Raw genomic sequence first — 15,727 nt, 5'->3', positions numbered from 1 at the left:
GTAAAACTCTGGAGACCAAAAAATTTTATTTTTTTTTCTTTAGTCATTAGGGTTATCACTGGGACTCAGTGCCTGCATGAGTCCGTCATTTCTAGTAGCCTTTTTCTTTCCCTCCTTCCTTCCTCCCTTCCTTTCTTTTTCTTTCTATATGGGGTGAGAGTAAGAGAAAGATAGAGAAAGAAAAACAAGCAGATAAAAAAAAGATATCTGCAGTGGTCCAGGAGGTGGCGCAGTGGATAAAGCTTTGGACTCTCAAGTGGGAGGTCCCGAGTTCGATCCCTGGCAGCACATGTGCCAGAGTGATGTCTGGTTCTTTCTCTCTCTCCTCCTATTTTTATCATTAATAAATGAATAAAATCTTTTTAAAAATTAAAATAAAAGACAACTGCAGCACTGTGCTGCTCAAGAATTGCCCCCCCACCCCCACTGCACAGTTGGGGACAGGGGGCTTGAACTTAGGTCATTACTCATGGGAAATTATGGTGCTACTGGATAAGCCACCATCCAGCCCTGGATTTTTTTTTTTTTAATTAGTGAAAAAGTTAGCTTTGACATGTGCACAGCACTAAAAAAAAAAAAAAATGAATAGATAGCAATAATAAAATAGAATTTAAGAAGACAGGGAAAAATAGTATTTGATGCACTAGTGCTCACTCTTAGTACAGACAAGGCATGGTGACATTTAGGATTTTGTTCTTTTTGTTTTCCTTTCTTATTTACCTATTTTTTTTTTTAAAGATTTAGAGGAGAGAGAGAAAGAGAACCAGTGCATCACTCTGACACATGGGATGCCAGGGATACGACTTGGGACCTCATACTTAGGGGTCTGCTGCTTCATCCACTTTGCCATCTCCAAGGCCTCTTTTCTTTTTTTAAAGGTTTATTAGTGAGAGAGGAAAGGATGAGGGAACCATAGTATCACTCTGATACCTGCAATGCCAGGGATTAACTCAGAAAGAACCTCATGCTTTTAAGCCCAAGGCTCTAACTAGACCACTAGGCCACTTCCTGTTTTCCTCCCTTTATTTGTTTCTTGGTTGCTTCTTTCTTTTTTTTTTTTTTTGCCTCCAGGGTTATTGCTGGGACTCAGTGCCTGCACCACGAATCCACTGCTCCTGGAGACTATTTTTTCCCCTTTTGTTGCCCTTGTTTGTTTTATTGTCGTTGTGGTTATTATCATTGTTGTTATTGCTGTCATTGTTGTTGGATAGGACCGAGAGAAATGGAGAGAGGAGGGGAAGACAGAGAAGAGGAGAGAAAGATAGACACCTGCAGACCTGCTTCACCACTTGCTAAGTAACTCCCCTGCAGGTGGGGAGCCGGAGGCTCGAACCGTTATTCTCACGCAAGTCTTTGCACTTCATGCCACATGTGCTTAACCCGATGCGCTATCACCCAATCCCCACTTCTTTCCTTTCTTCCTTTCTCTCTCTCTCTCTCTCTCTCTCTCTCTCTCTCATTTGACAAAAAGAGTTATCAGAGCACCACCCCTTCAGACTCAGTGCCAGGGACTGAACCAGGGGTTCACACATGCCAGGCTCTGACCTACCTTTATGCCCCATTTTGGGCTTAGCTGGGCTGCCAGACTTCTCACACTACATAAAGGGGTTGTCTCTGAGAGGCCCACAAAGCACTGGTCACACTGCTGGGGAGTCTCACCTCACCAGATGACGTCCCTTCTCTCCCACAGGCCCCAGTGCCTTCACGGAAGCCGTGGCCTATATCCAGGCCCAGTATGAGAGCAAGAACAAGTCAGCCCACAAGGAGATCTACACCCATGTCACCTGTGCCACTGACACCAACAACATCCAGTTTGTGTTTGACGCCGTGACGGACGTCATCATCGCCAAAAACCTTCGGGGCTGTGGCCTCTACTGAACTCCAACCTCTCCATCTCCCACCACCCTGCCAGGCCTGCTGACCCACCCCTCCCCTGGAACCAGAGCCCCACCACCTCTCAGAATACACTCTGTGCTTGGCAAAGACACGCCAGTGGCTGGCATCGGGTGGGGGGCAGGGAGTGTCATCCACCAGCCCCATCCCCAGACATCATGGGCATCGGGTGCCCTCACCACACACTGCTGCTCCCAGATCTCTGCTTCATCTCTGAGGGTGTTATCCTTGGAAGTAGAGCGGGGAGACAGGATCAAGTCCGTCATTTGGCCCAGAGTGGGCACGCCTTCCAACTGGTAGCCCAAAGCCTGGGGACCACCTCTTGCTATCTGATTGTGCAGGTGTCAGGGTGACCCTGTGACCTCTGGAGCTAGCTGGGCAGTGGAGGGAAGTGGGAGCCACTGCTTGGCTTTTTTGGCGGTCTCTTTTCTCGAAAACAGCTCCGTCGTTACCAGAAGCCAGGGTGGGACCAGGCAGACCGTGTGTGGGCCCCAGGGATTGGGCCTTCCTACTACTTCCTCCTCCTGGGTCCCACCTTGGAGGGTCCCCCTTGCCTTTCCAGGGAGCCTTTAGTCCCGTGCTCTTCGCAAGTCCAGAAGGACTCCTGAGTGAGGCTGGTTGTTGCAAAAGCATGTGGTAGAAGGTGGGAGGTGGAGTCCCGCGCCTGGGTGGAGGGAGAGGAGGAGGGAGGTGGTAGAGAGGGGAAGCTCTAGGGAATTAGTCTTGTGTTGACCGTGACAGGTGGCAAGGGCCTCACAGTCAAGTCCCTGCAGACCCCAGGGTGACCCATCTGCTTTCTGCCCTCACCCAGTTCTCGAGCAAAGTCTGCAGAGCATGAGTGGCTATGTTGTTCCTTCTCCACTTGGCAGTGAATGTGACTTGAGCCAGCTCAGGTGGACAGGGGCCCACTGAGTTGGAGGTTCTGAGGTCAGGGAGGCCTAGAGAAGATGTGGATGTGGCCCCTGTTACCACCACCCTATCTCCCTTCCTTCCTGGAGAAATTAGTTTATCCATAGTCCTTGGTGTCCTGCCACCTCCCCAAGAGCAGAGGAAGGTGATGGGGCCACCAGCCTGGAGTGCATGCAATGAAAGGCCCAGCCTAGGCCGGTTCATCTAGAAAGTTCAAGAAGCCCTTGGGAGGTCTTTGCTACAGTGATCCCTGAGCAGAATGGGCATATGGGGGAGACTTCTTGTGACCAAGGCCCTGGCTGGCCTCAGTCACTGCTCCTCTCTCTCATTCTTACTTCTGGGCTCCAGCCAGGGTCCCAGGTAGACCCTGTGTGCTCCCACAGACTGCCTCAGGGCCAAGTGTGCACGGTCTTTGGGAGGCATCAGGCTCCCACCTCAAGCTTTCAGTGCTCCCACCTCTGGGCTCTGCTTAGTACCAGACCTGGACAGGACCCCCTCCCTCACCTACCGACTCTGTATAGCTCCAATTGCCGTGAGTCAGGAACAGCCCCTAGGAGAGCCAGGGCATCCCCTCTCTGACCCCAGTGCCAGATGCCCACATGTGTGCCACTTGGCTGAGCCCTTCTGGGCAGCTTTCTTACCCTTGCCCTGCCTTGTGAGAAGTTAACAGATTATCCCACTCTACTGGCCCAAGTCCATGTGGGTTTTGCCTTGTGTGCTGGCCCAGTAGCAGGTGCTGAGTTCTGCCATGGAGCCAGGGGGCAGCCATTTTTCCCAATGCTGAAGACATAAAAGTTCTTTCCCAGTACCAGCAGCCTGGGTGTAGCCAGCTGTGACACCAGGCTCAAAAGCAATTAATGAGAGGGGGTGGCTGGATAAGTTCTACATTTATGGCCACTGTCCTGCACATGGAAGACACTGACCATCTGAGCCCAGCTGGTGCCTTCAAACCACAGTGGCCAGTTTTGTGAAGAGCTCACTTTTCACCCCAGCCACCCGAGGATGCCCTTGAGTGTCTAGGGTTAAGCCCTCAGGGAGAGGGTTTTGGGATGCACATTCCCTCCTTACCCACTGCATATCCATCCATGTTGTCACTGGTGGCTTCACTGAGGGGAGGGAGGACTGAGGGTGACTGATGAGTTTTGGCTCCGCCGTTGATGTGAGTGTGGGAGAAGAGGTTATAAGAGACTAGATTTGGGTGAGTCTCCCCACATGAGTCCCACAGGGGCCATGCTGAAACTCTCCACCTGACTCTGACTTAGAAACCAAGTGGAAAATGAATTCCAAGTGGGCTGTTTCTCTTTTGCCAAACCTGTGAGCATTGTGCCTGCGTGTAGAAGCCTGTGGGCAATTTCTAGCCCTGTGCTGACTGACCTCACCAGTGCCAGTCCTGACCTTCCCATGGAGCCCTGTGAGGGGTCCTGAGGCTCCTAGCCTAACTAGAAGGGCCAGTGCCCCAGGCCCAAGGGGCAGCTACCTCTGAGGAGCCTCTGGACTCTGGGGAGGGTGTGGGTTCTGACAGTACAGCTTGGCCCTGAGCCAACAGCCTTGACCTTCTGGGTTCCGTGGCCACTTTGCACAGAAGCCAATGCCTGGTGTCCTTCTGGCCCCAGCAGAGCCTGAGGCCCTGGGGCTGTGTGCTTCCCCAGGGGCTATGGTCAGAGCCCCAGCAGAGGACCACCAACATTCCCATCCCCCCCACACCAGTTCAACTCCATACCCCAGATGGCCCTGCCTTGCACAACTCCCCTGGGCATTTGTGAGTCTGCCCAGGACCAGGTAGCAACTGCAAGTTCCCCACCCAAGTTCTCATAACCAGACAGCCTGTAACCCTGTAACCGCCCCCCCAAGGGAAAATCCAGGCATTATCTCACCCAAGCCTTCCACTTCCGCTAGGACAAAACCTGCAAGGGGTCAGAGCCTACCTGCTCCCCTCAGCACTCAGTTGAGACCCCAGAATTGAGTCCACACATTCTTCTTATCTCCAGCCTGCACCCTTCCTTTCCCCCAGATCCCCCCCCCCCCCCGTCCTCTTTCACCCTTTGGTAAGTAAACTTTCCACATTGGGTCTCTCACCCAGGACCAGGTAGTATCCCACCAGACTCCTCCATTTGAAAAGCCTTTACTCTGAGTCTCTCTGGGGTGCTAGAGTGAGCCCATACCAGCAGTTCCCCCGTGTGAATTGGAAATCCTGCCAAGTGCAGGGGCCCTGAGGTCTAGGACAGGGACAGAGCACACAGCCAGACCCAGGACAGGGTCCAGGTGGGCACTGCTGCCAGGTTTAGCGTGGGGCTCCCCTTAGTAAGACCAGTCTAGAGTCACCCTGCCCAGAGAGCATAGTGGGGCCCACCCTTGGGGTGCGGGAATCCCAGGGCTCCAGGCCAACCCTAGCCCCACTAGACTAAGACCCTTGTCAAGAGGAGGGTTGGGGGTGAAAAGCAGAAAGTCCTGAATCCTCTTGTTGAGAGAGGTGATCCCTAGACTAAGCCAGCAGTGGGAAGCCACCATTTCTCCCCTTCTCTCCTCACCTCTGCCCTGATCCCTGCACCGGACTCCCGCTGCCTCCATGGGTCCTCAGGCACTTGACCTCCTCCCCTTGCTGGTTCCCTCCCCCCACTCCTCTCTGATGAGGCCTGTCTGCACCCCTCCCCCTTTAGCACACCTCCTTCAGGTGCAGAAGTCCCTCCTCCCCACCCCATTGCCACCCACCCCACATTAACTGTAATTTTGTAAGAAGAGTGACTTGTTAGTTTAATAAACCTCTAGTTATTGTAATAATTTACTGGCTGCCGTCATGTATTTATTAGTCATCTACCATTAATAAAAAGTGCCAGCTCTTCCTAGCGTGAGTGTGGCACGTTGTGTTGGTGCCAGGTGCACCCACACGACTGGGCTCAGGGCCTGTGGGCCTCCCCGCTGAGGCGGCCCGGTCCTGCCTGTCCCACCCTCCCATACTAGCTTGCTTGGCGCCAGGTACACCAAGGAGCCCTGGGTACTAAGCAGACGGAACTCTCCAGCTGCTTTGGGCTCCACTGAAATCAGAGGTCAGGGGATGAGGGACTAGAAGATAATGGAAGGCAGGGGGCAAGACTGCTGGTTGGATGCAACCCCCTAGCCTGGCCTGGTCTTCTGTTTCCTCAAATGGTGGTATCTCTGTTTCAAACACACTGTGGTGTTGGTTTTCTCTCAGGAACTTTGAAGGCCAAGCTGTGCTCTCTGTTCCTAGGTGATGGGTTTGAGTGAGTGTTTGGTGTTGGAGCAATGGCTCTTGGCTTGAAGGGGCTCCCAGTGCCGGCGTCTCCCCTCCCTGCGGCAGCTCCCTCTGCATGGCAGGCTCAGTCCTTCTCCCCACCAAGAAATCAGATCTGGGTGTGCACCCTGTCCTCCCTCCCCCTGCTCTGCACCACCCATGGGAGACCACAGACATTGTAATCTGTGTCCAAATAGATTGTGAGCTTTCAATGAGCAGGAAATGAGCCCTGGTGCAGCCTGGCAGAGGGCTCTGAGTGCAGGCCGGAGGGTGCTGCCAGTTGCCTGCAGCCCAGGGCCTGGAGGCTTCGGAGGGCTGAGCGTTAGCAGACTGGAGCCATGGGACCTGACAAGCTGACCTAGATCTTACCTCCAGACCTGAGCCCAGTATCCCAGTCTCTAGTTTGTTTGTTTTTTTTTTTTTGTCTATTTGTTTGTTTTATTTTGTTTTGTTGTCTCTGGGGGTTTACTGCTCTGGACTGACTTTTTCAGACAGAAAGACAGAGAAGCAGAAAGCAAGAGAGTGAAGGACACCGCAACAACAAAGTTCCCTCCAATGCAGTGGACACCAGGCTCAAACCTAGGTCACATTCATGGCCAAATAGGCCACTGTCCAGGGGAGCTGTTTTGCAGTTGACCTCCTGAGGAAGAGACCTTCAGCCCAGCCACATACATGCTCAGTAGCTGATTCCTTCCCCACTCTCAGCTCGGGCCCCCCCAGTATCCCCTTCTGGTCCTGGAAATGTTCCAACTTAATGTCCCCTGCACATGCCCGGTCTATAGACTGAAGGAGGCTTGAGACAGTGCAGTGGTGTTAGGAGTTGATCTCTTCCTGTGGGACTCCAGCTCTTGGCTGCACAATTGTAGGGCAAGGTGATTCATGTAGCCACTTTTCCATCAAATCTTTGGGTCTCAGAACAACTCTGCTGTGCCTGCATAGGCAGCTGGAGCTTGATGCTCTTGGCTGTGAGCACAGATATACCTGGCTTCCAAGGAAACCTTCACCTACCTTTTCCCCCTGAACACTGCTCAGCTCTGGTTTGTAGTGGTGCTAGGGATTGAACCTGGGGCCTTGGAATCTCAGACATGAGAGTCTTTTTTTTTTTTTAAAGATTTTATTTATACATTCATGAAGAAGATAGGGATGGGGGCGTCACTCTGGTACTTGTGCTGCCGGGGATTGAACTCGGGGCCTCATGCTGAGAGTCCAGTGCTTTTATCCACTGCATTATCTCCCAGACCAATATATCCCATTCCACTTCCCCCCTTTTCAGAACTGGCTTCAGGCAAATTAAACTTGCTCCTCCCTGAGTGGGATTGTGCAAATACAGACAGACTCTGGAGGCTACTGAGTGTGAAATGTATTAGTTGAGGCAAGAAGGGTGATCCCTTCATTGTAGATCCTGGAGCAGGGGGTGGGGGTGGGGGGTGGGGACAGTTTTCTGAGGACATCTAAGAGCTCAGACTACCTGCCCCCAACAGCTAGCATAACAGATAACAGCAAGGTCTGGGGGAGGGGCCGCATAGGCACGATAATATAGTCGTAAAAGAGATGGCAGGCCGCGTGGAGCAGGAGAGACCTGACTGCTCCTACTGATTGGACAAACTGCTATGGGTGGGCTCTGGGCCTGGCTCAGAGCTTGTACAATCTTCTGCCATTCAGGGTCTGAACTCTGTCCCCGCTTGGTGTCCCCTAAGAGTCAATGAGGTTAAGTGACCCAAGGCAGGTGGAGTGGGACTGGGTGACTGCTGGTGGTTACTTCGTCTTCCTCCCCCTCTTGCTCATGCCGAGGAAGACAACCACAGCAGCCGAACAGCCTCACTCAGTTCCTGCTCCTGCTTGCTTATCCTAGGGAGCCCATGGCCCTCCTCTGCTCTGCTCTTGGCTTATTTTGGGATTCTTTCTTCAAAGGTAGATAGTAACCTGGAATTATTTGGGGCTTGAGTTTTGAACCCATGGAGCTGGGCTTGGGATGGACAGATTCCCAGGGCTGGGACGGGGTTCTTGAGAGGGAAATAAACTGTCCCTTCCCTCTCCTCTCCCAGGAGGTACATTTCATAGAAAAACCACCTGCAGGGCAGAAACAGGTCAGCTCACAGAGGGACAGACTCCTACCACATTCAGGGGACAGTCCCCAAATTCCCCTGCTTTAGCTCCCACAGTAGAAGTCAGTCCTCACTCAGAACTAAAGATGGTCACCCTGTCAACTTCTGTTTTCTTTGGAGTGCCCATCACATTCATTCATTTGCTAAACAGACTCTGGCTACACTATTTAAAATTCCTGCAGGGCCAGGTATGGTCTGACCCAAGGGAGGTGGAATGGTGTCTGGTTCCCCCTGAGCTCCTAGAGGCAATCTGGGCAAGAGTGGGGCCCAGAGGATGCCAGCAGAAGCCTGGCATGACTTTCTCTCAACTGCAGTGGGTACCTAGTAGCCCTTGTCACTCCAGAGGACACTCACTCTCTACCCCAAGAGATTGAGCCCAAGAGGAAAAGTCCCGTTAGGAAGGGCAGAAGCCCAGATGAGGCAACAGCCCAGGGCCTTACGCACACGCGTGCACGCACACACACACACACACACACACACACACACACACACACACACGCATACGTACAAAAGAGACTGATCCATGACTGGAAACTGCAGTGGGCAGAGCCTCACCCAGGGAGCTAGGCTTAGTTATCCCCCCACCCAAGCAATGGGTATGGATGGAATGTTCTAGACACTGGAAGGAGAAGTGCTGTACTGTGTTAAAGATCATACCTCCACTTGTTGGCCTTCAAGGAACTGTGGGGGTGTGGGGCCACTCCTGGGCTGTTCAATTACACTGTTCCTTTCTCTCAAACCTAATTCTCTTCTTCTCTTTCCCTGTCTCTGTGTCTCTCCCTCTTGCTCTCTGTCCTCCTCCTCCTCTCTCTCTCTCTCTCTTTCTCTATTTCTCTCTCCCTTCCTCCCTCCCACCTTGGGCCTGCAGAACCGCATGCACGAGTCTCTCATGCTCTTCGACTCCATCTGTAACAACAAGTTCTTCATCGATACCTCCATCATCCTCTTCCTCAACAAGAAAGATCTCTTTGGCGAGAAGATCAAGAAGTCGCCTTTGACCATCTGCTTTCCTGAATACACAGGTGGGTGTCGGGGGACGGTGGGCTACACAGAAGGAGGCCCCAGCCCTGCCAGGACCCCATCTCCACAGCCTGAGGGCAGCCTTGCTGGGGTCATGGCCGTGAGAGTGGCAGGGGTGCAGAGAGGAGCACGAGGCTGTGACCCAGTCCTGGGGATGGCGGCAACTGCAGCCTCCCGGTGACATGGCCAGACTTGGAGGCAGCACAGGACCACAGGCCTCCCTTCCCCTTCCATCCTGGTCACCCTGTAAGAGGAACTCTCCCCCAAGCCTGGTCTCCCCAGCAGCCTGTCACTGCTCCACCTTGCCAGCACAGACCTTATGTAGCCTCTGCATGAGTTAGAAGGGTGGGCACCTTGGTGAGGCCTGAGCCTGCAGTACAGCCTGCACTAAATACAGTCCACGGCCACCTCGACTTTCCACCCTCAGCGGCCTGTGCCCCCTCTCTTCCCCACCCCACCCCTTGGGTGGGTGCCAAGCCAGCCCTGGTCTTTTCCCTCCAAAGCAAACCACTCCAGCTCTCTGCCAGCTGCCTGCAACCTCCTCAACCCCCCCCCCCTCACCTATGGGGCTTTCTCTTCCCTCTGGCTTCCAGGAAAATGTGTGCAGCTCTTTCCAAGTGGGCGGCTGGGGTGTCAGGTTGACTCAGGCTGAGACAAGGCAGCTGCTAATGGATGCAGAGCTGATAGGGTGCCAGGACCTGTCTCTTAGGGAGTCTGGGAAGGGGGATGTCACCTCTGCCTGCTGAGGGCTAAGCCCAGGACCTTGCAGCAGAGGAACATGTGTCACAGATGAGCTAAGTCGGGAGCTCTTAGCAGCCGGAGAGCAGGCGAGGCACCCCATGGGCCCCCAGCACAGTCAGCCACTGTGGGCCCTCCACCCTTTCTACCTTTAGGAAGAGCTGGCCTCTTTCTTGGGTGTAAAGGGTCTGTCAACTTATTCTGGCTCCTTCTAGATGTTCCTTTCTGCTTATGAATCTGCATGAGGCCCCTGCCCACCTTTCAAGTAGGAGGTAGGGACTGACAGAAGAGCATATCCCCTGGGCAGGCAGGTCGAACAAAACAGCTTCTGGAGCCAGGCCACCTGTGACTTTGCACAAGCTCCTCAGTCACCTGTGCCTCAGTTTCCCTCTGAGCACCATAGTAGGCAAAAATAATGCCTACCTCAAAGAGTGGCTGTGGGGACAATGCACAGTGCCCCATGCCAGGCCTGAAAGGCACTGGGTGTGACTATTGGTATTCTGAGGATATAAATAAAAAATGGACTGACCCAGGGAGAGGTGCCCAGGGTCGAGAACTGCTGGCACAGAGTCAGGCCACAGCCTCCCCTCGGAAGCTACTACGGACAGACCCCAGCCTCAGCAGAGCCATCAAGGACTGATTCGGAGCTGTGAAAAGTTGTGAGCTGACAGTTCTCACAGCACACAGGCCCCCATAGGCCTGACCCAAAGGCTTTGCTCATATCCAGGGCCCACTTGTCCAGGACCCACTTGTCCAGCCCCTGTCTGGGACATGTCCAAGGAATGCTAAGTGTCACTGCCATGCAGACAGGATGTTGGATGCCCAGAGAAAAAGTCAGTCTGGATTTGGGAAACATCTGACTTCCCTGGGACCCCCCAAAAGGATTCGTTTTGAGTTCAAACATCAGGATGGATGACAGATGGGTGCTGGTGCAGTGGCCCATGGGACAGGAGGGTGGGTGGTGGCAGCATGTCCAAGCTGTGGAAGACTTGGCTGTGCCTGGCAAGTTACAGGCGGGGTGTCCCCCACCATCTGGGTGGAGCAGTCCTGTGGATGCCTGTCCAAGTCACCTTCTGAGCTCCTTATGCCAGGTCTTCAGTCTGATACTGTGTCTAGACCTTCCAGCTGTTACTAACTTCAGGCTTTGCTGCAGTACCTTCCTTCCTTCCTTCCTTCCTTCCTTCCTTCCTTCCTTCCTTCCTTCCTTCTTTCTCTCTTTCTCTCTTTCTTTCTTTCTTTCTTTCTTTCTTTCTTTCTTTCTTTCTTTCTTTCTTTTTTGACTCCAGGGTTATTACTGGGGCTCGGTGCTTGTACTACGAATCCCCTGCTCCTAGAGGCCATTTTTTCCCTTTTGTTGCCCTTGTTCTTGTTAATATTTTTGTTGTTGTTGGATAGGACAGAGAGAAATGGAGAGAGGAGGTGAAGACAGAGAGGGGGAGAGAAAGATAGACACCTGCAGACCTGTTTCACCGCTCGTGAAGCGACTCCCCTGTAGATGGGGAGCCGGTGGCTCAAACTGGGTCCCTTACACCAGGCTTTGTGCTTTGTGCCACGTGCGCTTAACCCGCTGCACTACCGCCCGGCCTCCCTCTCAGGCCTTTCTGCTCTTGGCTCCCAGTCAGTGGTGGGGCTGACGGGGCTCTGCTCTGACCCTTCCCCCACAACCCCAGAAATGTCTCCACTCTCAGCCTCTGACCCCTTATATTTGCTTGTTTAGCTACAGAAGCCTTCCATCAGCCAAGCCCAGGCTCCTCCTAAGGCCTGTACCCTAAAGAATGGATGCATTATGGGGTGAGGGGGTTTGGAGAGGAATGGGAGGTATGTCCCAACACCGTCATGGCAAGATTGTATTTCCATGCAGGCCAGATGTCTGTGACCCTGAGGAAAAGAACTATGGGCTTCTAGGCCATTCTGCACTGGCCCCTACTTTGCTATTGAATTGAAAGCTGTGGCCAGGCAGAACAACAGGTGTTTGGGTCACTGCTGGCTAGCAGTCTAACTGTGTATCATCCAAACATCCAAACCAGGGGCTGCAGCCAAGAAACACACAAGGGGAGTGGGATTCCAGTTGTTACTGCACATGCTGCTGGCCCCTTAAGGATCCCATCCAGAGGATGCTAGCCCCCCCAAGAAGCCCTGCCCAGAGAAGAGTGCAGGGCTTAGGCACAAGACCTGGGTCACCACACTGTAGGGAGGCTGCCATCAGGTTTACTTGCTTTGTTTTATCAGAAGCCACCTACCTGCCTAGATCCAGGGTGAGCAGTAGGCCAGGCCGGGCCCAGTGTGCTTATCTAGGGCACAAAAGGGACAAACCTGTGACCTTGTCTTCCTAGGTAGCTTTGCATGCTTTTTTTAAAAAAAGCTTTTATTTATTTATTCATTCATTTATTTCTACCAGAGCACTGCTCAACTCTGGCTTATGGTGGTGCTAGGGATTGAACCTGGGACATCAGAGCCTCAGGCACATTTTGTTGTCACCCCAGCCCAAGATATTTATTTGTTTACTTGCAAGAGAATGAGAAAGAACAGCATCACTTTTGGCATACTCTTTCAGGGACTGAATTTAGGATCCCCTTGCTTGCAAACTCAGGACATCCTGAGCGGTGCCCGACACTTATTTTAACCAGAGTACTTGTCAGCTCTGACTTACGATGGAGCTGGAGATTGAGTCTGGGTTCTCCAAGACTCAGCCATGCAAATCTGTTGCATAAACCACTGTTATCTCCCCAGCCCGTTAGTGTGGTTTTTAATAGCAAAATTGACCACACCTTGGAGGAGTGGGGGACCTCCTCCTTCCCTGTCCTATCCCTGTCCTATGCCTGGTAAATGACACAATTTACTCCTCTCCCTCTGTGCTCCCAACCCACCACACCCCACTCTCACCAAGGCCTCCCCCCCTCTTCTATGTCTTCTTACAGGCCCCAATACCTATGAAGATGCAGCCGCCTACATCCAAGCACAATTTGAAAGCAAAAACCGCTCACCCAACAAAGAAATTTATTGTCACATGACTTGTGCCACAGACACGAATAACATCCAGGTGGTATTCGACGCCGTCACTGACATCATCATTGCCAACAACCTCCGGGGCTGCGGCTTGTACTGACCTCTTGTCCTGTATAGCAACCTATTTGGTAATGATTCCAGCACTCACAGAAAAGCTTGCACACACACACACTCACCACAACCAAATGCAAGTTGGTTAATAACAAAACCTATGTATACAGATATATATTAAACTTTCTTTTTAGTTTGTACTAGTAAGAGCTTTGGACAAAACTGACCACCATCCCATAGATCATCCAGGTGTTCCTGCCATGCACACACACACACACACACACACACCATTGTGATGGGAGCCCTGACTGGGAATCCATTGTAAGAACAGCCACGTGATTTTACTCCCAGAGACCCATTTCTGTGAGCAGGGGGAGGGCAAAGACGGGCCCCACATGAGTCCAGCCAGTGTCTCAGTCTGGGCTGCTGCCCTCGGAGGCTGTGTGCTCTCGGTTCTGTCCTGCTCTTGTGAAAATTTCAAAAACCCTTTAAAGGAAAAAAAAAAAAAAAGTCCGTACCCTAAACATCTTCCTACCCTAAACACCACAACAATAAGATAATTAAGGACATTTCTCTTTTGGGTGGTGGTTGGTTGTGGATCTTGAAAATTTAGAAGAATCATTACTCCGACCAAACCACTGTCTCCTGAGTTTTCTTTCTTCATGTTAACGAGGCAAAAGTCAGAGAAAAGGGAGCCTTGTCTGCTTTCCTAAAGGGGGAGGGAGTCATGAAGGAGGGGGGTGATGGGGGTGGCATGCAAACTGTGGCTCAGACTCACCTGTTTGAGGGGGTAGAGGCAGCCCCCCTCTGTGGGGGTCCATGAAGGGAGGAGCAGACAGAAATGGCCATGGGGAGGCAGGTGACAGAGCTGATGAGGGCAGGGTCCTGCGGGGGGCTTGGGACAGGCCTCGGGTTCTTGCTCCTTCCTATGGTGCTGCCCCATCTTGCCCCTCCCCATGCCCCCAATATTATTAAAAATGCCCTAGGGTTTTTTTTGGTTGGTTGGTTTTTCAAGAATCAAAGAAAGTGGTCAGACTGGCCCCCTTATCTCTCTCTCTACAGACTGCTTCATGGACTCTTTGCTGTTGACGTTGATCTCCTGGTAGCATGATCTTTTGGCCTCTGTAAGACACAGCCTTTCTGTATCAAGCCCTGTCTAACCTACAACCCCAGAGTGACTGACGGCTGTGTATTTCTGTAGAATGCTGTAGAATCCGGTTTTAGTTGAGTCTTTACATTTAGAATATGAAAGGGGGGGGAGGAACATTTCTCATGTGCTTTTGTAGCTTATAAAAAAGAGGAGGAAAAAAACCTCACCATTTAATTTATACGTCTTCTTTTTCCTTTGAAATAAGAAACATACATATTTGCACCCTTACCTGTCCCATCCAATCTTGAGTGCAAAGGTCCTAGGAGTATGCTTGGGCCTGTCAGTATCCCCTCCCTCCCTACCCAGTACCCCCTGCCCCGTCCCTCCTCTCCCCACTCCCAGCCATGCCAATCACATGCTTACTCCGGGGTTGTATAGAAAAAGCACAGCTCTCACTGGCCAGTAGCTGCCAAAAGGAATAACTATCACATGTATAAATAAAGCCCCATAGAAAACAACTGTCCCACCTCTTTCTACAGATTCCCTTAGGCTTTTTTTTTTAAGTTGTTTTCATTTTTATTTCTTTCCTGATGAGCACTATGTATGACCTACCAGAGCAGCTTTCCTAGTCTCTGGGAAGTGGGGTTGTGGTTTCTTTCCTTTAACATTCTTGCTTCTCTGCCTCTGGTGGATGTGCCCTGTGTGTGTGCTCTCCTGGCCACCTCTTCCTTTGTTTTAGTGACGTGTGTTCTCTCGTTTCTTTCTCTCTCTCTCGTGGGGATGTTTGTGTTGAAGATCAAAAGAACAAAAAAATTAAATACAAGATGAGAAAAAAAAATCACAAAAAATGTAAAAAAAAAAAAAAAAGATGGAATGTAGTGTTTCCATAATAGCTGGAATTTTCATGATCAGTCCTGTGTCATTTCTATTTTGACTAGTCTCCAAACCCCCAAACCTCCTCATGGTTTCCCTTTTAAGACTTACTATTTGCTGAAGAAGACCAGTCACAGCTATTTCAGATAGAGAAGGCAAAAAAAAAAAAAAAAAAAAGACAAAACACACATTAAAAAAATTAAAAATACAGAAAAAAATCTTGAAAAAAAAGAAAAGAAAAAAAAAAAAAAAGCCCACGGTTCTTTCTAAGCCTTTCTATTCCCAATCGGTGAGGTTTCTGTGATCTCTTACACACTGCCAGTCTACTTCTCTAATGGAAATTCATGTGTAGCTCAATAAAGAGAATGTTTGTCTGTATTCTTGAGTCTCACACCCTCTGCCTTCCAGGCTCTGGAGATTTGGTGGGCATCATTTACACAGGGAGGGAAGGAGGGGCTTGACTGGGTGGCTCTGGGAGGCTGGTGGATAGGGCTGTGTCTGGTAGGTACCAGTAAGGAAGTCTCATGTCTCTGAGTCTGCCCTCGATGCTGCCACTGTGGGTAGCCAGCTGTGTACAGCTGGCTGGGATTAAAAAGGGTGGAAACTATCAGGCCACTCCTTTCCACAGGTGTTCTCTTCCTCTGCCTTCCAGATCTCCCTAATTGGTTTTGTGTTTGAGGGTAGAATGGGAATGAGGATTAGAGTGGTGTAGGAGATGGCACAGTGGATAAAGTGCTGGCCTCTCGAGCATGAGGTCCTGAGTTCAGTCCCTGGCAGCACATGTACCAGAGT

The 15,727-nt window shown here is 51.5% G+C and overlaps 1 protein-coding gene across 2 annotated transcripts in view; it reads left to right on the top strand.

Annotated features, from left to right (window-relative positions):
• The window catches only part of GNAO1 (G protein subunit alpha o1), a 194,493-nt gene extending 179,180 nt beyond the window's left edge, over nucleotides 1-15,313 (top strand). The window contains exons 7-9 of one of the 2 annotated variants that reach the window (XM_007532704.3): nucleotides 9,026-9,179; nucleotides 12,834-13,049; nucleotides 14,035-15,313. In XM_007532704.3, the coding sequence (XP_007532766.1) occupies nucleotides 9,026-9,179; nucleotides 12,834-13,021 (342 nt within the window). In that variant the 3' untranslated portion in view covers nucleotides 13,022-13,049; nucleotides 14,035-15,313. Of the gene's footprint in view, nucleotides 1-1,690; nucleotides 5,585-9,025; nucleotides 9,180-12,833; nucleotides 13,050-14,034 lie in introns of those variants that run through there. The other variant, XM_007532703.3, reaches the window with a different exon arrangement.
• The last annotated feature ends 414 nt before the right edge of the window (nucleotides 15,314-15,727 follow it).

The sequence above is a fragment of the Erinaceus europaeus genome, chromosome 2 (genome assembly GCF_950295315.1).
Source record: "Erinaceus europaeus chromosome 2, mEriEur2.1, whole genome shotgun sequence".
Classification (NCBI taxonomy): domain Eukaryota; kingdom Metazoa; phylum Chordata; class Mammalia; order Eulipotyphla; family Erinaceidae; genus Erinaceus; species Erinaceus europaeus.
This window is presented reverse-complemented; position numbering and strand designations above follow the sequence as displayed.